Source organism: Rhinoderma darwinii, chromosome 13 (genome assembly GCF_050947455.1).
Source record: "Rhinoderma darwinii isolate aRhiDar2 chromosome 13, aRhiDar2.hap1, whole genome shotgun sequence".
In the NCBI taxonomy this organism is placed as follows: Eukaryota; Metazoa; Chordata; class Amphibia; order Anura; family Rhinodermatidae; genus Rhinoderma; species Rhinoderma darwinii.
Genome location: NC_134699.1, coordinates 20,737,353 through 20,760,541, shown reverse-complemented (window position 1 = coordinate 20,760,541; position 23,189 = coordinate 20,737,353). Strand labels below are relative to the sequence as shown.

The following is a 23,189-nucleotide window of genomic DNA, read 5'->3' as shown; positions in this document are numbered from 1 at the left end:
AGATGAATACACATTTAAATATACAATATCAGTCCTTTGTTCTTGGTAATTTATTACTTAATTCACTAGTGTCCAGTCCAAAGCTTTAGATCAGTAGTGCCCAACCTGTGGCTCCCCAACTATTGTGAAACTTTTACTCCCAGCAAGTCCCGACCCCTGAGCCTCTGGCCGTCAGAGCAGGATGGAAATTGTAGTTTCGCAACAGCTAGAGAGACACATGTTGGGCACGACGGCACACTATGTCCTGGTGGGCCAGGGGTTGTGTGGCATAGTCCCTGGTGTCCAGTGGTCACTATTCTGATACTTGGTTACTGTTTGGCTGTATTTCATCTACTGCTATCACATAGCTATATGCAATCATTACTGATTCTGATGGTGACATTTGGATATGTAGACGTTCTGCTATCTACACTTGTGACTGGGATGTGCGTGTGACCACCAGTTTTACGTCTAGGAACATTTTGGCAATTTGCACCAACATGTCTAACTTCCACCTTCAAAAGGAAGATACGGCTTCACAAATCATCGTAATCGGATCAGTCTTCAATGCAATACACGCTCCAGAGAGCACCAAAATCTTATATATAAAAACAGACATGCCAAGTGTCGGGATCAATCCAATCCCGTGTCACTTGTGACATTTTTTACGCTGGAACTTAAGTTGTTTAAAGGAAGCTGAACCTGTCAGTGTGTAAAATTTAGATGCACTTTAATTTTTTTTTTTTTTCTTGAACTAAATTCTAAAGAAATTCTCGGGATTCCGAGATTGTTTGTTGTACTCTGAGTTGGGCAGGGCCGACGTCTGCATAATTGGCAATAAATTTAAGAATATGTAAGGTGCTGTCCAACTCATTTCCTATGTGAATTCATAGCCTGTTATTGACAGACATTATTTCCTTAGGTTGAACGATTTTGAAAAATGTTCTATACCGATTTATCAGTTGTTTAGTTGCTAGTAAAATGTGGCAAATTGACATGCATGCCTCGGGCATATATGATTAACACTATGGTCAAAGTGTAGGAGGGAATATATGTCTTTGATATGAGATGGGTGAGAGTGCACATAAGGGCCAGATTATAGGCAAGGCACAGACTCTGGGGGCCTCCACCAACCTTGATCCAACTCTAACAGGACCTCATAGATGGAAAATCACAGGGATCCCCCTAACCAAAATGGGCTTGAGCAGCACGTTGAAGAGTCACAATCGGTTCTTGTAAGCTCAAATCCGGCAAAAGGTCAGTCCAGGTGGGTTGTCATAGTTTAGGTAAGTCGTCTTCGGGTCAACTTTCCAAACTTTTTCTTCAGTTCACAGCTCCTCTGCACACTTAGGCACATGGGTAGTAAGGTTGAATAACCTTCTTTAAATTCACCTTTTTGAACCGGAGGGAGGCGAAGCAAAACCCCTATGAGGTAAGTGCCAATTTTCCACTTTTAAGGAAAAAAAAATCCTTATTGACTCCAAATATGTAAATTGGAATAAATCCCTCGATCAATCACCCATGTCCAGTCAATGAAGATCTCAAGTGTGTGCCGCTGTCATTTTTGGAAGAGAACATGGAGATTGGATGATGTTTGTAGTCCATTTTTGTTCAGGAAAGTCATTAACCCATAGTTATGTAGAAGTCACATCCGAGTTTAGCCTTGAGAACTTCCATTCGAGGTTTAAGCAATCTCCTTTTGTGGTGAGTAGAACCAGGAAGGTCTTGATGAATGTTCATGGAAAACTCTTCTTATATCATCTCCACATGTTCCTTGCCTTCTTTAGCAGGAGAACTTTGGTTTGGAAATGTAACAGCTCAGGGACGATCATGGGTTCTTCAAAGGCTTTGAAAGTCCGGTTATAGGTCCACTATTTCTCGCATAACAGGCTGCATGAGTCCTGTGAAGATGTTCTCCATAGACAAGCGAGATAGAGACACTTAAAGTCACTAAGTCTCCAGGAGAATAGTTGCAGGGACTCTATCATTGATATTTGGAGCTGTGGTTTAGCAGACAGGTCTTACTTATAGATGGTTGACATCATTTTGTCTTGAGAATATTGATGTCATAGATGGTCTGGAAAGTTCCTGGTGGGTGGAACTTGGGATTCTACTGGCTGCCAGCATCATTGCTCCTGGTTGGTCAGGAGTACTGGCTATTTCTCTGATGGCTGTAGGTAGAAAAGATCATAAATTATGTAAGAGGCTGTATAGTATTTTAACATTTTCTAGATATCTAGCTGCAACCATAGCGGAAATCTACGCCAGCCCGTAAACTGGTGTCAATTTCTTTCTGTGTTGCACGTACATCCGAAGATGCGACAAATTTATTTAAAGTGCATACACCTCTTAATAATTTTGTCGGATCTTACTCCTGTAAGTGAAGACTGAAGAATGAAACGCCAGTCTTAGTAAATATGCCCCTATGTACTTACTTTGCCTGGTATGAACGGGGGTGGTATTTTAAGATCCTCCAGATCCTGCCAATCTATATCCTGGAAGAAAGGATGTTGTCTTATGTAGCCATTTATGCCCAGTCGTCTGCTTGGGTCCTCACACAGTAGCTGTAAAGGAGAACAAAGTCCATCATCAATATCTGGGTATGAAATATAATAAAGGGGCCATATGTGATGCCCAGTATTACAGTGATGGCTAATTATATACACCCCACAGTCCTGTATCTGTTCTCCCTGGTGCCCATAATAATAGTAGCCGCAGTTAGTAACTTCTTCTAGGTCTTCTTCATACATGAGATCTACTGGTCCCCGCTCTGAGGTCTACAGTTCAGGAGATCATGATCTACTCTTTTGCTACCACTGTTGTCGGACGTCTACATGAAGATCTAAGTTCATCAGGACCGCAGACTAGACCGTCATTGTGTGTAATATCCCTGTACATAGTGCTAAGAACTAAGCATCTGCTCCTACTCACCTCCTCAATGATGTTTTCCGTGTCAGTGTCAAGATCATGTTCCAGAAAGTTTGACACTTTGCAGTTGCAGCTTTTTGCTCCTGTTGTAAGCTGGTACAGGACGATGCCAAAGGAGTACCAGTCAGCAGCTGCATTGTACGTCTTCCCTGCAGTTATCTGCCAAGAAGAAGGGAAGACGTCATTACATGCTATGGGCAGCAAAGACACTTTTCCAGTTTTGATAAACGAGACCCCAACTAGTATTCCCTATATATGGAGACTATTGAACCCTCCTGTGTATGGTCTATATATCTTTCTATCCCACTATAGTCTATTAGGGTGGATTCACACGCAGCAGATTTTTTTGCAAACATTTCTGCAACGTAAAATTCTATCCTTTCATCAGATTGGAACTTGCATGTGCTTGCTGCAGATGAATGGAACTGATTTTTAAATCTGCCGGGTATGAATCCCCCCTTACTCTACTGTCCATATACACTCACCTCTGGAGCAATGTAGCCCAGTGTTCCGACAAGTCCGGATACTCCATCCATCTTATCGACGGCTAGGCCAAAATCAGCTATTTTAAGATGACCTGAGCCGTCCAGCAGAATGTTCGATGGTTTTATGTCTCTGTGAAATAAAGAGAATTCAGTTTATATCTCATGGATGAGAATACATCGTATATACCATACAATATATAACGTGTAAGTAATTGAATTCCAGAAACATGATCGTCCACGGTTCCTCAGTGCCCAGTGTTCTGCTGAGGCAGAAGAAGATATGACGTAAATGAAAATCTGGCAAAATATGGGCATGAAAGTGGCGCTCTACCTTGGAGCAATCTTATATTTTTATATCAGTGTTGGGGATAATAGAACAGACAATGACGGATTCATCAGATTCCCCACCACTTCCCTGATAGTCCCAAAGATGATAATCCCAGAAGACAGGGACGTAACTCGAAGCTCCTCAGCCCCAATGCAAAATATGTTACAGGGTCCCCCATCTACCATGTGCCATTTATAATACAGGTATCTTGTGATGTGGCAGAGGGTTCTTTGGACCCCTCAGACACCAGGGACCTCTGCACTCCCTATAGCTATGCCCTGTCAGAAAACATTTATTTTGTAAATTATAAATTTGGCGCATTTTACGCCAACATACTTTACTTAAAGACTGGCATATGAAATGCCAGACTTAGTAAATTCCCTCCAATGACTATATACATATTACTGGAGGAAAATAAATCTCTCTACCGATGGATGAAGCCCTTTGTGTGCAGGAACTGGAGGCCTGATATTATCTCAGCTGCATAGAATCTGTTAGAGAAGAAATAAGAAATAATTAAAGGGAATGTGTTGCCAGCAAAACATGGTTTTTTTTTTAGTTAAACAATTAGTGTGTAGGTGATTAAACATTGTTCTAATTTTTTTTATTTTTTTCACGAGTCAGGAAATATTCTAAATTGGATTCAATTTATAATATTTCCCAGCACTGGTCACTAGATGGAGCAATTCCCAAAATTGCAGCATTGCATGTGGTAAAGCAACCACATTGCTTTATGCTGCAAAATTGGGAGAAAATCCCTCGCTCTAGTGAGCTCTCAGAATCCCCCCCTCCTTTATCCTGGCTGGTGCCGGGAGAAACGAGGGGTTTGAACGGTCTAACCTCCTACACTGTGTGTCCCCATTTTTTGAGCTAACACACAGTGTAGTAGGTTTACATACAGTAGTAAACACACACAAACACTAACATACATTGAAATCACTTACCTGCTCCAGACGCCGCCGCTCCCTCCGGTCCATCCGCTCCGTCTGCTGCCGCTGCTCCATGTGCACAAGTCCGGAAGCCGCGACCGGAAGTAGTCATCTTACTGTCCGGCCGCGACTTCCGGTTCACAGGAAAATGGCGCCGGACGGCGCGCATTTCAAATTGGACTGTGTGGTAGCGGCGCATGCGCCGTTCCCACACACACGGCGTACACCATAGTGGATGGAACGGGCCCCGTTCGCATTCCCTATGGGACTGGAGCTGCCGTATTCCATGTCTGTATGTGTCGTTAATCGACACATACAGAAATGGAAAAAAAAATGGCAGCCCCCATAGGGAAGAAAAAGTGTAAAAATAGAAAAAAGTAACACACAAACACACAAATAAATATAAACGTTTTTAATAAAACCCTAACATAAAACTGATATAAAAAAAAAAAAAATTTGGTGACACTGTTCCTTTAAAGTCTTAGATCTTGTGGTTTATGAGATTTTTCTGTGGTTTCTGTGTCATTGTCACCGTTAATAAGCCAGGCATGCTCTATCAATGATGTAGTCACATATGATGTATATATAATGGCATGTTGGGGCCCAGTGTTGGTGGCATTGAGGAAATGTATTTAGTGGGCAGTGGCATTCAGTATATAGAAGAGAAGGGGCCCGGCCCCATAGCAATGATCACACTGGACTCCTATTATTGTGCCGGGTTTTGAAACTCAGAACAGTAGGTCCTTGTGTCCCCCACCCCCACCATGCCCTTTTCATAACACTTGGACCAGTGTGCCATCACGTAATTTTATAATGGGTGGCAAGAACCTGTGTAAGACTTTCCAAGTGCCCCATTGCAGATGCATGGACTGACCCTATGGTATGTACACCCTTGTAAGTGGGGGAGGGTTACAGTAAAGTTATTGGATACAATGTCAATAAGATCAATGTAGAACAAGAACTATAAAACCATTGGGCTTACTTTGCACTGGTGATTGGGAGATGGTCTTGTATTTTTAGGTGTCTCCTCAGGTCTCCTCCAGAGGCATAATCCATGGCAAAACACCAGTGGTCCTAGAAGATGGAGGTAAAGAGACATTCACGTTCTTATATGTTCTCTATTACAACATTTCACACAATATTAGTCTTGATTCTGAAACCTATAGGACAAACAGTGGTAAGATCCTCATGTTACTAGGTCAGACATTAAATGTCCACAGCCCCTGACACAATATATGGATCTAGAAGATCTGAAGAGACTATAGTTTGGAGATGAAAGCTTTAAGTTTATGTTGAAAACTGAAGTCTGAAACGTATTCATAAATACATAGGACATTTTGCAGTTTGCGTCCTCGGATTTTTCAGATATCTTAAGAAATAAATGACAACATTCATGGTTCTACCGTAGTTTGGAAAGTCATGCAGCTGTTGACCAAGAAAGGACTTCCAGACGTCAGCTGAAGGATCTTCTTTTCCAGCTGGAGATATTGTTCTGCTATAGCTGAAAGTCCTTTGGTCACAACTTTTATTGCTAGCATCTTCTTGGTGACGTTGTCAGACGCTAGAAAGACCTATATAGGACAGAGAGTTGACGTGTCAGGAGCACAGATGATACAGAGATACATGTGATGGGTATAGATATATATAATATAGAAACTTACCTTTCCATAGGCACCCTGGCCAATTATTCGCCCAAACTTAAACCTAGCAATAGAAATTTGGCTTTCATTGCTAGGGCAGCTCTGAGGGGCATTGCTCGATTCTGATGGGATGAAAAAAAACATTTTATTTGCTTCTTTAGAAGTATTATCACTGAGTGTTACATTGTAATATTATAAGAAAATTGTTGGATATCGAATAAATTAACAATTTCGTATATAAAGTAGAACCAAGTTCTCTATGGCTCCTTGAAGAAACTGAAGAGCGTTTTTTCATGGCTGTCTATACCTAACCAGCATCATCTGCTCTTATTTGTTTAAAATAAAGAGGGACAAAATTGAAGTGAGTGACAAACGGACCCTAAAAATAAATTGTTTTAAAGGGGCTTATTGTAATGTCTAGCTGTCAAGAGGATGTCTGATTTTGGAGAATGTGGCTTTAATATTAAAATTCCAAAAGAGAATCTAGCAAATCAGTTCTATAATTCTAACTCTATGGCAAATGTATCTATGGTTTACAAGTGCCCCATATTATTATAGCCCTTCCCCTCTCCTACCTGGCATTGGCTCCTTTTCCTCCCTGGCATTTGAGATGCTTTTTTTAAGTCTTTTTATGGACCCACACGAGCCATCTTCTTCCCTCTTTCTTTTTTTATCTCCATTACTTAACTTTTGACCATGTTCCTCCTCTGGACATGGTCTTTTGTTTTTGAGCCCTGATGACTTAGGCTCATCTTTACTTTTCTTTGCCTCTCCATGTTCCTCCTCTGGACATGGTCTTTTGTTTTTGGGTCCTGATGACATAGGCCCATCTCCACCTTTCTTTCCATCTACATGTTCCTCTTCGGGACATGGTCTTTTGCTTTTGAGCCCTGATAACTTAGGCCCATCTCCACTTTTCTCTACGTCTCCATGTTCCTCCTCGGGACATGGTCTTTTATTTTTGGGCTCTGATGACTTAGACCCATCTCCACTTCTCTTTCTACTTCTCTTTCTCTTTCCATGATCCTCTTCAGGACATGGTCTTTTATTTTTGGGTCCAGATAACTTTGACCCATCTCCACTTCTCTTTCTATCTCCTTGTTCCTCCTCGGGACATGGTCTTTTTATTTTGGATCCTGATGACTTTGACCCATCTCTACTTCTCTTCCTACCTCCATTTGATTTAGGGTCTTCCTTGCTTTTTTTAGGGGACCCCATAATAGCAATTTTGCAAAGTCAGTAGACGCGCATCCGTTCACAGCGATTGCCAGTTGAACAGTGAATAGTAATGTTCCATAGACATCATTTTAAAACAATATGATGTCATGATAGAACACTGTGATGTCACCAGCTTCTGGTGGGAAATCATTACGACCATAAGGAATATTATGACTATTATTGTGTAGGAATGCCTTGTATTAATGCTAGGGAATTGAAAATGGGGTAAAGATAATAGGGATTTTATGGCTGGGTTGGCTATGGCTCCCATGTTCAATTAAAAAGTGTTGGCAAGCTCCATCTCTTGAATTAAAAAAATATGACACCCACATTCCATCCAAAACTCTTAATAAATGTAATCTCTTGACGTTTGATAATGATGATTGTCTAATAGCATTAGTATAACTGAGGAAAAGGGGGCCTTATATGGTGTACTTTTTGCATGCAATAAAACAAAGCATATGAACAGGTTTATAGAATATTTTCATATTATAGACTGAAATTCCTTCAGGAATTTTGAGGCAGATTTTGCACCTGCCTGCAAATTCTTGCTGCGTCTTTTGCCGACGGCCATTGAGCTCCGCGGGCAAAAAGCGCTTTCTCTACCTCCCATTGATTTCAATGGGAGGTCAGAAGTGGAACTGCAAGTGGCTAAGAACTGCTGCGGAAAAAAAACGCCTCCGTCTACCAATGAAATCCATGGGAGGCGGTTTCGGACATTTTTTGCCGCTGATTCCGACGCAGTTTCCGCATCAAAATCATCGTAAAAAAACTCTGTGTGAACTGGGCCTTACTCTTCAACCCCCTTAAGGACCCAGCCAATTATTTTTAAAAAAAATAGTTTGTATTGAATTTTACATTATCAAGAATAAAAAAAACTGTGAAGCAATACAAAGTTACATTGTATTATAAAAACTAAACCATATTAAAATAGAAAGAAACAAGTTGAAAATTTGTAACTATCCATTTTGAAAAACTTTCTATTTTTTGCACCAATGCAGCAGTATGAGGCCTCGTTTCTGCAGGACGAGATGGACTTTCTTTATGTATGATTTTGGTTTGCGTATAAATTAGCATTTAAATTTTAGGAATCTAGCTTCTGTATTCTAATACATTATGTTATATATTAGGGTATACCTTTGTCGGGTCCAGGGCTATCTCTATAGTGACGCCAGTCACAATGATCAGTCCTGTGATCAGGTTCAATTGTTGCAGTAAAGGGGTTGACTAAAGGGGTTAACTCTTGAGATTGGAGTATTCTCTGACCACAGTGTGTAGCGTTAGGGTCCTATTACACGGCCCAACGTGGGCTGTGTAAACGAGCGCCGATCATCGAGACAGCTCGTTGATCGGCGCTCGTTTGCTCCTTTCACAAGGAGCTATGATTGCTTATATATGGGGACGAGCAATCATTACTCCGATCGCTCATCCCCATACATTTTTATCATGTCGGCCGTGCATCTCTGGGAGATTTTGCTGCCGACAACTATGATTTTTAATGCTGCATAAAAGAGCGGATCAGCCAATGAACGCTTGTTTGCCCGATCATTGGTTCGTGTAATAGGGTCTTTACTCCCATCGGTGATATATAAAGCCAAACACCTTCAGAGTGGATATAAGTTATAGCAATGATAAAAAAATGGCCCTAATAATGCCAACAATTGAGCAAATACAAAGTAGGCCAACTAAACCATTCAAACATATTTAGGTTCATAGGTCAAATCCAAGAAAGATTACCGGACTTCTTATCTATAAGTATACTATTTATGAACTGCAATGTGCCAAGGAATGAACTGACACCTTCAGGACTGGCTTTTATGAAGAGGAAATTATTAATGGACACTTGTCACTTGGACCCTTTAAATTAAATAGCTTTCAATTTATAAGGGTAATCTATAGGGTATATATTGTGCCCACCTACTAAATGCTCCAAGCTGGTGGCTAATAACCGGTACTCATACCCTCCAAGAGTAATGATTTTAGCGCTAAGGTACTCAATTTCTTCTAGCCTTTGTATTGTTTTTGGGCATCGTTCACACACAATTTTGTATGGCTTTTTTTGGAAAAAAAAACCATCTAAAAATACTCCAGTTTTTGTTTTTTAAATGGAGCATGCCTTTTGACTGGAGTTTTTGTGCTACCTAAAAAAGTGCAAGTGCATTAAATATTTCAGCATTGACTTTCAGCTAATATGTGCCGCAAGAAACGCCGAAAAAAAGTGTCATTTCTCATGCGTGTAAAGCCACGCTTACTTTTTTTTTTTTTTTAATTCAGCCAAATTAAATTGGCTGAATTTAACAAATATCCTGGGAAGCAGCGTGTATGGGGGCATTTCTTACGCTGTACAGGGAGAATCTCTGTGGCAGGCATTCTGGGGGGCATCTGTGGAAAGTATATATTAGAATACACTTAGGAGGCATTTGAAGATGGCATATACTGTTAATTGGTTTACCGTTTTTTGGGCCACAAAAAAAAATAATTAAAGGGAAAAGAGAGAAACATTTATGGTGTGAGAACCGAGTGCAATATAACGTGCAATTCAAAATAGAGTGCATTGCTTTCAGCCTGGCGGGGGGGGGGGGGGGGGGGGGTCATACCTCTTTTCAATATTCTTATCAACCGATCGGTTACCTTATAGGATTTATATTTCCTGCTACCTTCGGCCACTCTTTTGTGTCCTGTAATAGACCCAGCTCTCCGTCATAGCTTTCTGTGGTGTCTGTAATCTTTTCATATTCATAGTATATTCCCTGTAAACTATAAGACAATTATCAAAAATTACCAATATGTAGGATAATATACAAAAAAAAATATCTACGCAAGATACACTATTACTCCCTATTAGTACCTATGTGAATGCAGATCATACCTCTGTGTATACCTACAGGCAAATTTCTGCCTGATATCTTCTGACCCTTGTTCACGGGGGTAACTATTGGGGGTCAGAGGTTACAACCGCACCTGAGCCCTGGTAACTGAGGGGGACCAACAGCCCTTCTGCCACATAGGGTCAAATCCGGTACTATTAATTTCATATGATGGTTAGGGGGTTCCTATTACAATGTTTATACAGTCCTATAAATATTATGTCATAGTTGGGGGCCACATTATAGTTTTTGCATTGGGCCCAAGAGCTTATGCCGTTTCCATCATGCATAAAAACAGAAGGTCTGCCCATGATGCCAATAGCAACTAACAAGATTTTAGGTTTCTCTTTTTTTTAGGGAGAGTTGGAAATATAAAAAGAGATCTGACTTTTTGGATACATTTTATCCATGAGGGCCAATGAATGTCCTAATCTAAATGCTGATCTGTACTTTTTTACTATGTGAGCCCATCTGATTTTGACAGTTTTCAGGTAAATAAAAACCATAATGTTCCAGATTATAAGATTTTTACTGTAGTATGGGTTTATTTCAAGAGATTCTTCGACGCTAGGGAGCAACAGCCGGAGAGCAAGTGGAAGTATATGGTAGGGGCATGTGCAATTATACCGAATATGAGTGATATGTCTAGATCTCCTCAAGAAAATGGGGATCTGGATGGGCCACTTGCTTGCTGCAATAACCCAACCATATTGTTGTGGATGGGCATCAGGGTGCCCTATTAAAACTTCCCATTTTTTATTTAAAATTTGCATGTCTTATAATATTTTAGCTATTTTCTTTCTGACTTCTATGCCCATTTAAATATAATATAATAAATAATAATATGACCGGCTGACCAAAAGACAGTTGTCCATAGCGCCCAAAATGGCTGCCTATGGTTATACAGTTGCAGTGGGATGAGCTGCTCCGGAGAACAAACTGCTCCTCTAAGATGGGATACTCTAAGCTATATTAATTTGCTGGAAAAAAAGAGTGAAATTTCTGAATTCCAGAACGCTGTGAATTAGGAGAGATTAGAATTAATCAGACACTATAAGACTCCAATTGTATCCCACTTTCCGCGTGTGTCAAGAAACTGGTAGGGGAATGCCAAGAACAAAAGATAACTTTAGTGGGTTGTGTAAGACATAAGGACATGTAACAAGACATCTCCAAAGACAGACAATGCAGAGCATAACACCGAATGTCCACGCAGCCTCCTCTGGAGCTCCAAAATGGAGATGATAATGTCTTACGAAAGTATGAGAAAAACCTCCAGGATGGGGCCAAGCAGATGTTACGGATAGAAACCTGAGCCCCCTCTGCCCATAATGCCACTGTGGCCCTAGTGGGCACTAATACACTGGTGGTGAGAGGCCTTTTGCTTTATAACTGATAGGGATGGTCCCTTGAATGAACAGACAGTAGTACTGACGTTCCGTCTGAGTTTCTTGTCAGAATGGTGCCCTGACTGAAACAAACGGAAACCGTATGTATCCATCGCCATTGATTTCAATGGTGATGGATCCGGTGCCAATGGTTTCCGTTTGTCTCATGTGTGCAAGAGTTCCGTCGTTATGACAGGATCAATACCGTAATCAATACCTACGGTTTCCATTTGTTTCAGTTAGGGCTCCATTCTGATGGAAAGCTCCAACGGAACATCCGAATAGAGCTCTGACGGATATGTGAACTAAGCCTAAAAGCCTTGGCGCCTCTTAGGCCCATCAATGATGATAAAGAGATTATCTGATTACCTGAAGGCCCCGGTCTTGGAGAGATATTATTAAAAAATCTCCCCCCTCCTGCAAGGAAGGGAACCTTAATACTTCAGGTACTGTAGAAAGGAGAAAAACAAGTGAAGGGGAAATAGTCCTGGTACCTGTTGTAGCTGGCAGCTGGCAGTTGGCAGTGGAGTTACCCTCTAAGTCTGCGGTTTTGCCTAAAAAAACCTAACTACACAATATTGAAGGATATATTGGCTGTATGGTGAAGTACAATGATATTAGTGATAAAATAGAATAATATTTAACCGGCCTACTATTTTTGCTTTAGGAGCACAGTTCCTATCTCTAGGCAGCGTGACAGAATAAACAGTGTGAATGAGGTTTTAAAGTCTTTTCTTATAACTTGAAGTGGCCCCTGTGTCGTGGATTAGCAGGTAGAATGGATTTTGTCCCAGACAGCATCTTAATCTTGTTATTCGCTCTTCAAACACTCCATAGTATGTCAACATACAAAAGAAAAACTGTTCAGATGTCAACGAGTGATTTGTGTGAGTGTAATCTCAGCCGGCGGTCACAGGCAATTCTCCACTACCCCTCCTGGCATAGCAGACAGAGAAACAAATTATTTAAGCCTCACTCCCTCCAGGAAGGTTCACAAAGGCCTCATTCACGCGAGCGTGTCTGATTTGCGTGCGCAAAAAACGGACCGTATTTCATGCATTTTATATCCGTGTACCATCAGTGTGCTTTCCGTGCGCCATCAGTTTTTCACATCTGTGTTTCTCTTCTGCCACCACTTTTTTTTCTCAGCATTTCTTTAGCAACTGATGCGTGAAACATGTCCGTGTTTTTCACGCACCCATAAACTTCAATAGGCGACGTGGTCCGCAAAAACGGACCAAAATAGGACATGCAGTGAGTTTTGCGCAACGGACACACGCTGCGTAAAAAATCACAGATGGGTGAATAACTATATAAATTTGGTATCATTGCAATTGTAATAACCCGCTGAATGAAGTTATTGTGTTATTTATACCACTTGGTAAACGGCGTAAATTTAGGACGCTAAAAAGCGTGGCAAAATTGCTGGTTTTTTTCTATTCCCCCCTCCAAAAAATGTTAAAACTTAATTAATAAATTCTATGTACCCCAAAATGGTGTTATTAAAAATACAACTTGTCCTGCAAAAAACAAGACCTTATCCTATAGCTATGTCGACGCAAAAAATATAAAAAAGTTATAGCTCTTTAAATGAGACAATGGAAAAACGTAAAAAATTGCTCGGTCATTAAGGCCTAAAATAGGCTGGTCACTAAGGGGTTAAGTCTGCCATAAAGCGCCTTTGCACTTTGTTTGATAATGCATATGATTATGCCTATGTGTAAATCAATCATCTTAACGTTTAAAGACCTGAAGGGGAAATCACGATAACTGATCTCTAGGTAGGCTAAAATTGTCAATCGTAAGATCACAAATCTCTGTATGCAAATGCAATCGCTCGATCATCTGGCAATGAAAGAACCTATCTAGACTACAGAGCCCATCTCTGTACCATTGAGCTGCAATTATAATTTATTCGCAATATTGAGGAGACACCATATGTAAATACATGTCGTGCGATTTTTTTTTTTCAAGATCACAAGTGAATAGTCATGCAAGCGAGATGTCTCCGAATTGTAGGCATTATTAAAGGCACCATAGACCATAAGTTATTCTTGGTGTGGTCTCATCGATTTGTGATGGAAATTATCAACAGCACCAGAGATCTGGTAGGGTAGCCTCAAACCCCCCACCCCCACTCATTGAAACACCAGGCATGTTTGGCCAAGCTGTCAAGGAGTGGAGTTGGACATGTAATAGTCTGTGGCCAACTTTAATACTTAAAGGATTTTCCCATCTTAGCTAGTGATGACATACAACTAGGATATGCCATCACTTGTTGATCTTTGGGGGGTCTGACCGCAGGGACTCCCATGATCACGATAACTAATGGGCCGTAATAGCGCCAGGATGTGTAGCAAAAAGTTCAAAAAGAGCAACAATTCTTCAAAGAGTTTCACTTGTCCTTTGTTCTTGGGGTTCCGACTTATGAGCCCCCAACCAATCAGCAAAGGATGCCATATCCTAGTTATATTCTGTCACTTGTTTAGGTGGGAAAACTCATTAAGTCGGTCAAAAACATAAGTTGTAAGCTGGGAGATTCCAACTTTAAAATGCAAGTTTGGTATGGCCAAACGTGCATGTAATTTCAAATAACGGTGGGAAGATAAATAAAGCGGCTGCCGGACACCACTGTTGTTGCTTATCTAAGGAGAAAACAGTAATAGGATCAGATGGGAGAAATCGCATCTGTCTGACCTAGGCATCCCCCCAAGAGCAAATGTTGAGGGACTGTCTAACAGCAACTTAAAGACATTAGATTGGCAAGATTTATCAACTATAATGAAATGTCTTTCGGCAGCTTTGAACAGATTTTTTTTGCCATCGAATACTTTTTGGTAGATCCGATGTCTATGAAAGCTGGAAGAGCCTCATCTGATCTACAATGTGTCCTCCCTTACTTTTCCTTATATATCAATATATGCTGAGATGTGTGACGTGAGATGACCAGCTTTGGAAAAAATCATACTCTGTCACGAGATGTCTATGCTATATGTGTCTATGTGTGGTCACCCAGTTGTTTTGATATGTGTTGCAGCCTGACAAAAGTTTTGCTAGCATGTGGTAATATTGTATTGAATTGGTTTCATGAGAAATTGGAGTCCTTAACCAAATTCAAGCAAAGATAAGGGTGGACACAACTGTATGATATTGGGGGAAAGGTGAGATTTTCTTGTCAAATCGGATTCTTTCCTATAAGGTTAAGGAGGTATTACACTGGGCGATTATCGGGCAGACAAGCATTCATAGAACGCTCGTTGGCGATAATTGTAAACGGGGAAACGATCAGCAGATGTACAAGCAAACGCTCGATCATCTGCTGGTCGTACAGTTTTAAAAAAGTAAAATATTATCGTTGTCGGCAGCACATCTCCTGCGTAAACAGGGCGACGCGCTGCCAACATGATAATAATGTATGGGGACGAGCGATCAGAGTAACGACCACTCATCCCCATCCATAGCTCCGTGTGACAGGAGCAAACGAACGCCGATCAACGATGTCTCATTGAACGGCGCTCGCTGCACCGGGAAAATCTTCACGTGTAAAAGGTCTCATTTTTTATCAGTGTTTTCTCTGGAGTGGTTAACATGACAAAGGTATATTTTAAGAAGGACTGAAAGCAAAGAACCAAGTGCACAGATAATATGCGAGTTAATATGTCATTTTTACAATAAATGTGTCATTTGTTCTATAGGATCGCTGAAAATGAAGTGGAATATGATGGATTTCAGCAAAGGAGAAGTCCAGAGTCCAGAAGGAGAGGTGGTAGCACATTCCTGATATGTGACTCACTACCGGTATATATGGGCACACCTGCACAGGAACTGTGTCGGAGGGTCTGTGTCCACCCCATTGATCACACCTTGTCAATAAAATGATCATAAAATCAGTATAATACACAATAGTTTAATGATTTGATGGGTAAAGCAGATGTCTTTGTTAAATCATTAACTCTGTGAGTTGGCTTTTCACTGTCGGGAACACACCTTTGCCATTGGCATTTTGTCACTAGGACATTAATCATAAGGCATTCCTTTCTGTAGAGCGAGCATAACTGCATTACTCTGCCATAGTACTGTGTTTTCAACAAAATATGCAATTTCCCTTCAGCACAGTTTAAAATGCAGCCACCTTCCGGTGCTGGTCAACACCGCCGTACCCTTAGCCACTTGGAGAGGAGAACTTGCTTGTTTGCTCTTATATCCTTTCCATGATCCTTAGGTTAATTCCCGTCACACTTGTTTGCCTCTGTTGTAGGCAGTGGCATTCACAGAAGAAAGGGCCCCATAGCAAAGATCAAACTTGGTACCCAATTATGATGTCGGACTTTGCCACCTTGTACTCAAGGGCCTGGTGTTTCCTTCCACCTCTATGCTCTTTCTGTGACCCTAACTTTTTTGTGTACTAACAATGTAGATTTTCTGTAATGGGGTAATGAAAAAGTTTTCACCACCCAACAGCAAAAGGGATGGGACAACGAGAGCTGCCCCCCTTCAAAGTCTCGATAGCAGTCACATGGTCTACTTATGTAGTATGCATGCCGGTGGTGATGGAATTCCTGCAAAAGCACCCATCAAAATAAAGGAATAAACTCATTACCACTCATTGTATTTTTCTTTCACATGTAAGGCCAAGTAGGTCAAAGTGTCTTCCATCTACAATTTTTAGTTCAAATATAACTCATTTTCTTGACCTGAATGTCCTGTTCAGATAGATGCCCTGTCAAGCTTTAGGGTAAGGTCCATGCTATACTGCGATATGTGCCATCAAGCAATACCCATCACAGTGGGCATCCAAAACATCTTCTATCCCCTGCCTTGAAGTGTATATTGACATTAAAGTTAGCTGATCCCATTATTTTCAGTAGGATCAGCTGAGAAGTTGATGAGTATGGGAGCTTCCAAACACCCTAGGACATCTACTTTCAGGAGGGTATGTTAACAGACCGTGCTGGATATTTTTGGGCAATGTTTTTTACTTTACCATTTGAGTCAAGCAGTGGCAGAGGGGTCTGGCTGTGGTTGTCCATCACTACTCCATAGCAATAAACATGCTTACTGAGCCAAGCCCCACTTGGGCGGAAAGATGGAGACACCTGCTGGCCTAAAAACTGTTGGCCAGTATTTATTTTGTGTAAATGGGTCAGAATTATTCTATTATTTATTTCACAAATATTGTTACAAGTCAAGGTTTTGGAAGACATCTTACTATTGAGTGATTTTAGTAAAGGGGGTGGGGTTGTGACAACCTTTTACTCATTTAATCCAGAAAAAAGATGGTTCCTACCATTAAAAGCTGTAATGTAAAGTGTGTGGATTTCATGAATACTTGATCAAATTCTAAAAGGATAAACCCAGGACTAACTAAAAAACTAAGAGTAATGAAGACCATTGGATTGGGCTACATTTTACTCATGTTACCTTGTTGCACCCGTCATGCTCTGTGACTCCGGTTGGAAGGTTTCCAGGTCCATCAATGCTTTTAATTACTGTTTGATGTGTGTTTTCAGATGGAGAAGACTCCAGGTCAATAATGTCTGGAAGAGGTTGTGAATTTCTAAGATAATACATGAGTACAATAAAACTATAAAAGATTATATATTTTATGCAAACCACAATGTTGGTGCTTTCCTGCGGCCAGAAGTCACAATCTAAAATAAAAAAAAGAACCGGTAATTCCTAAAGTAGGTAGTAACCTTTAACCCCTTCCCCCTGCATTCATTCTGGGCCCTAATGACCAAGCCATTTTTTACGTTTTTCCATCGTCACATTCGAAGGGCTATAACTTTTTTATTTTTGCATCGACATAGCTGTATAAGGTCTTGTTTTTTTGCGGGACAAGTTGTACATTTTAATAGCACCATTTTGGGGTACATATCATTTATTCATTAACTTCATTAACTTTTTTTGGGGGGGATAGAAAAAACCCTGAAATTTCACCGCTCTTTTTTTGCGCCCTAAGTCTACGCCGTTTACCGTGTGGTATAAATAACACAATAACTTTCAGCGGGTTGTTACGATTGCAAAGATACCAAATTTGTATAGATTTTGTATGTTTTGCTACTTACACAGTAAAAAAAAACTTTTCTTTAAAAATTATTTGTTCTTGCGTCTCCATATTTGAAGAGTCATAACTATTTTATTGTTCCGCCGATGCAGTTGTATGAGGACTTTTTTTTGCGGGACGACTTGTAGCTTTTATTGGTACCATTTGAGAGTAGATGCGACTTTTTGATCACTTTTTTATCACATTTTTTTTAAGTCAGGATTAACAGAAAACAGCAATTTTTCCATTGTTTTTTATTTTATTTTTTACGGCGTTCACCGTGCGGGTTAAATTATGCAACAGCTTTAAAGTCGGTGTTGTTACGGACGCGGCGATACCAAATATGTGTAACGTTTTTGCTTTATTGTGTTTTTTTTTAATAGTAAACAGTTTGTAAGAGGAAAAAGTGGGTTTTTAATAATTATTTTTTTTCACATTTTTTTTAATTAACTTTATTCAACTTTTTTTTACTTTTATGCTAGTCCCACTAGGGGACTTCACTATGCGATCCTCCGATCGCTATTATAATACACTGCAATACTTTTGTATTGCAGTGTATTACTGCCAGTCCATTTAAAACGGACAGGCATCTGCTAGGACATGCCTCCTGCATGACCTAGGAGGCATTTACTACAGGCAGACCTGGGGGCCTTTATTAGGCCCCCGGCTGCATCATAGACACAGACACTCGGCGATCTTATCGCCGGGTGTCAGTGTGATGAGAGGGAGCTCCCTCCCTCTCTCCAAAACCACGCTATTGAGCATCGCATCTGAGGGGTTAAACGGGTGAGATCGATACTAATATCGATCTCACACGTTCGAGCAGGGACGCCCTCAGCTCCCTCTGGCAGCTGAGAGCAGGGAGATTTAACATCTCCCTGCTCTGTTTATTTATCCTGATGCAGCGCCGTAGAAAGGCTTATGCATAATGACCTCCGTGAAAAGGCTTATCGGCGGTCACTAAGGGGTTAAAGTAGGCGGTACGTTAGTTTCCCCTAATGCTTTTTCATTTAATTTAGTATGGATTAATGAGGACGCACTATACACATACTAATAGAGTAATACACACAGGGTTGGATTGGACCATGAGAGTACCAGAGGAGCCCAGTGGGCCCAGACTCTGATATAATAATGGACCTAATACAACAGGGCGCCAAAGGTCCCACAAACTCCATTTGGAGGGAACTTTGGAGCCACTTGGGTCTATTTCTCATGGGATGATTCCCAAATAACCTATTAGACCTAATTGATGATATGTCCTTGTTCCTCTGGTTGGCCCAAGTTCGATGCCGAACACACATCAATGTTATCTATTTGCAACAAAGTACTGGTGGCAGACATTGATGATACACCATCTGCATTCCCACCCTCAAAATTTCTTCTGGGAAAATGGCCACCAATTTCCAGAGGAGGATATAATCGTTCATATTTGTATTCTTGAAAATTTAGAATGTACACTACCGTTCAAAAGTTTGGGGTCATCCAGACAATTTTGTGTTTTCCATGAAAACTCACACTTATATTTATCAAATGACATTGACAAGGTTAGAAATAATGATTTTTATTTCAAATAATAATTTTCTCCTTCAAACTTTGTTTTCATCAAAGAATGCTCCATTTGCAGCAATTACAGCATTGCAGACCTTTGGCATTCTAGCTGTTAATTTGCTGAGGTAATCGGGAGAAATTTCCCCCCGTGCTTCCAGAAGCCCCTCCCACAAGTTGGATTGGCTTGATGGGCACTTCTTGCGTACCATACGGTCAAGCTGCTCCCACAACAGCTCTATGGGGTTGAGATCTGGTGACTGCGCTGGCCACTCCATTACAGATAGAATGCCAGCTGCCTGCTTCTTCCCTAAATAGTTCCTGCATAATTTGGAGGTGTGCTTTGGGGCATTGTCCTGTTGTAGGATGAAATTGGCTCCAATCAAGCGCTGTCCACAGGGTATGGCATGGCGTTGCAAAATGGAGTGATAGCCTTCCTTATTCAAAATCCCTTTTACCTTGTACAAATCTCCCACTTTACCAGCACCAAAGCAACCCCAGACCATCACATTACCTCCACCATGCTTGACAGATGGCGTCAGGCACTCTTCCAGCATCTTTTCAGTTGTTCTGCGTCTCACAAATGTTCTTCTGTGTGATCCAAACACCTCAAACTTCGATTCGTCTGTCCATAACACTTTTTTCCAATCTTCCTCTGTCCAATGTCTGTGTGCTTTTGCCCATATTAATCTTTTCCTTTTATTAGCCAGTCTCAGATATGGCTTTTTCTTTGCCACTCTGCCCTGAAGGCCAGCATCCCGGAGTCGCCTCTTCACTGTAGACGTTGACACTGGCGTTTTGCAGGTACTATTTCATGAAGCTGCCAGTTGAGGACCTGTGAGGCGTCTATTTCTCAAACTAGAGACTCTAATGTACTTGTCTTGCTGCTCAGTTGTGCAGCGGGGTCTCCCACTTCTCTTTCTACTCTGGTTAGAGCCGTTTTGTTCTGTCCTCTGAAGGGTGTAGTACACACCGTTGTAGGAAATCTTCAGTTTCTTGGCAATTTCTCGCATGGAATAGCCTTCATTTTTAAGAACAGGAATAGACTGTCGAGTTTCACATGAAAGCTCTCTTTTTCTAGCCATTTTGAGAGTTTAATCGAACCCACAAATGTAATGCCCCAGATATTAAACTAGCTCAAAGGAAGGTCAGTTTTATAGCTCCTCTAAACAGGAAAACTTTTTACAGCGGTGCTAACATAATTGCACAAGAGTTTTCAAGGGTTTTCTAATCATCCATTAGCCTTCCAACACAGTTAGCAAACACAATGTACCATTAGAACACTGGAGTGATGGTTGCTGGAAATGGGCCTCTATACACCTATGTAGATATTGCATTAAAAACAAGACGTTTGCAGCTAGAATAGTCATTTAGCACATTAACAATGTATAGAGTGTATTTCTGATTAATTTAATGTTATCTTCATTGAAAAAAACTGTGCTTTTCTTGCAAAAATAAGGAAATTTCTAAGTGACCCTAAACTTTTGAATGGTAGTGTAGGTATAGTAAAGCACATAGCAAGTATATTGTTAAAAGACATTTTACCCATGACCAGAAGAAGAAATGAGAAGAATGTGAGTAGAATGAGTAGTATGCAGAGCATAGTTGTGTTACACGCAGTCACACCCTCAACACTTTAATCATTGCTCTGCTTTATCTGACAGGTACCTGTTCTTGAAAACCTTCACTGTCCATGAGCGGCACATTCCAAGTGACTAACACTAAAGTAACTAGTGAGATAAGATAGTAGAGGGAACTTATACGTCCCATCCCCGGCAAGAACAAACCAATTCTATGCCTATATATTTACAAAAACTGGACTGTAGGAATGGCCTTATATTGCAGCTTAGGTCCCATTCTCCGTATGTTCTGTGTTGTACAGTGCCCATAGCCAGCTATGTGCCCATACCCATGGCGGACACCACAGCGGACCAATGAGGTCCATTAGGCACTGTTGGGATGAAGTAGCCATATAATCATGAGGAATGTACAGAGTGACTAAGGGGTTATCTCATCAATATATTCTATTAGTAGTCAGATTGCAGAGACGCTAAATGTTCTTTTACACGGGCCAATGATCGGTTGAATGTGCGTGTGTAAACAGGGCAAAGATCAGCCCTTGAACATGGAAACGCTCAGTCATCGGCTGAACGCATCTTTTATGTGGCCAAAAAAAATGGTTGCTAGTCGGCAGCATATCTCTCCCGACATGATCAAATGCATGGAGATGAACCATCGAAGTAACGATCGTTCGTCCTCATCCTACCGATCATTGCTCCGTTTGAATGGAGCAAACAAGCGACGATCGATAAGCTGTATTGTTGATCGGCACTTGGTAAACACGGGCAATTATCTGTCCATGTAAAACCACCCTTACGAAGGGTGTTTCTCTATTTGGAGGACCCTTCTCGTCCATGTATTATTTGGGTGCTTATTAATTTAAATGACTGTCATGTAATACTACATTTTGCAGTGACTGCAGGGGAAAATCTACGGTTTCTGAAGCCGGACCAGTTGCGTTCTGCTGCCACTTGACTTGGCCTTAACCTAAAAAGGGGCTTCTCCTAATGAATTTCCACACATGTGGCCTGGGCCTTATGTATCAAAACTGTCTAACACAAAAACTGCCTTGTTGCCCTTAGCAACCAATCAGAGCTCAGCTTTCATGTCTTAAACTGCTCTGCAAACATGAAAGCTGTGCGCTGATTGGTTGCTATGGGCATCAAGGCCAGTTGTTCTAGTAGTCCCTGTCATGGAGACTTTTCAATCGCTGTATTGTTATATAGTCTCCAAAATGTGATCACAAGAGATCGGCTTTCATTTTTCGTTTTAGCGTGAATATGTCCCTTAACGGATATTGTAAATCATTGACAGCTATGATAAAGGAGTCTTTGTGTGATTGTCTCCGATGATAACCCATTAAATACTCTGATGAGTTCCTTCCCAGAAATTATGCTGCCACTTTTCCTCCAGGATGATATAGGTTACCTTGGGTTTTCGACCTTAAGCTGTAAAATGGTAAATCATTTATGGCTGTTGCTAGGTAACGGGTATAAATACTACGATACGTTGATATATGTTTGATCTGATTACAGGCTTTGATATAGAAGAAAAGAACTTCCATATATACAAAAACGATACAGTATATGTAATAGACGTCTTACGACTTCTCTGTTAGATCGATAGCAGGTGGATCCGTGCAGGAAATGCGCGTGTTTTTAGGGTTAGTCACTTTCACTCCGCGTTCAGTAGGTTCACATGGTGTATACGACAAGCGTATCCATAGGGTATAATGGGCCAGACATATCCCAAAATAATGTTCTCTTACAAATCGTCTGGCTGGTATTTGTTGGCATACGTTTTTTTTTTGTAAACTGTATTGAAAAGCCTAATCGACTTTGCTATTTAATGCAGGGGCATACAGCAAGAAACAGTCTACCTCGCGATATGCGTTTTTCTTTACAATAAGTCTATAGTAGATATGTATAAGTGGCATGTGTCGGTGCTATAGGTTTGGTACATACGTTAGAAGATTTAGCAAGCATATGTGCGAATATAATAAAAAATTCGATGTGAACATAAGGACCCTTCATGTTCTAGTTTAGAAACCAACATCTTACATCCAATACACAGAAAGACAATGGTGGAGAACACGATGGCGGTCTTCTCTGCCTGTTCCTTCATTATCTTTGCGAAATATGAAACTCTATTGCGATTCATTAAACATTATTCATCGTATCTGCTGTCAATGCGAGGAGGATGAAGAGGAGAAGACGATGGTGCCTTATCAAATTTCGTTTGGAAAAATTTGAGTAGATTAATACTGTAGATTTACA

General features: G+C 40.8%; 1 protein-coding gene across 1 annotated transcript; it reads right to left on the bottom strand.

Moving 5' to 3' along the window:
• Window positions 1–271: 271 nt before the first annotated feature.
• LOC142665717 (serine/threonine-protein kinase Sgk1-like) lies at window positions 272–7,543 on the bottom strand. The gene is made up of 9 exons (XM_075845467.1): window positions 6,865–7,543; window positions 6,311–6,411; window positions 6,053–6,220; window positions 5,632–5,723; window positions 4,149–4,211; window positions 3,393–3,522; window positions 2,911–3,066; window positions 2,415–2,543; window positions 272–2,150 (listed from the first exon to the last, which is right to left on the bottom strand). Exons 1-9 carry the CDS (start codon window positions 7,505–7,507, stop codon window positions 2,136–2,138), a joined length of 1,497 nt encoding a protein of 498 aa, XP_075701582.1. The 5' UTR covers window positions 7,508–7,543; the 3' UTR covers window positions 272–2,135.
• Window positions 7,544–23,189: the final 15,646 nt, after the last annotated feature.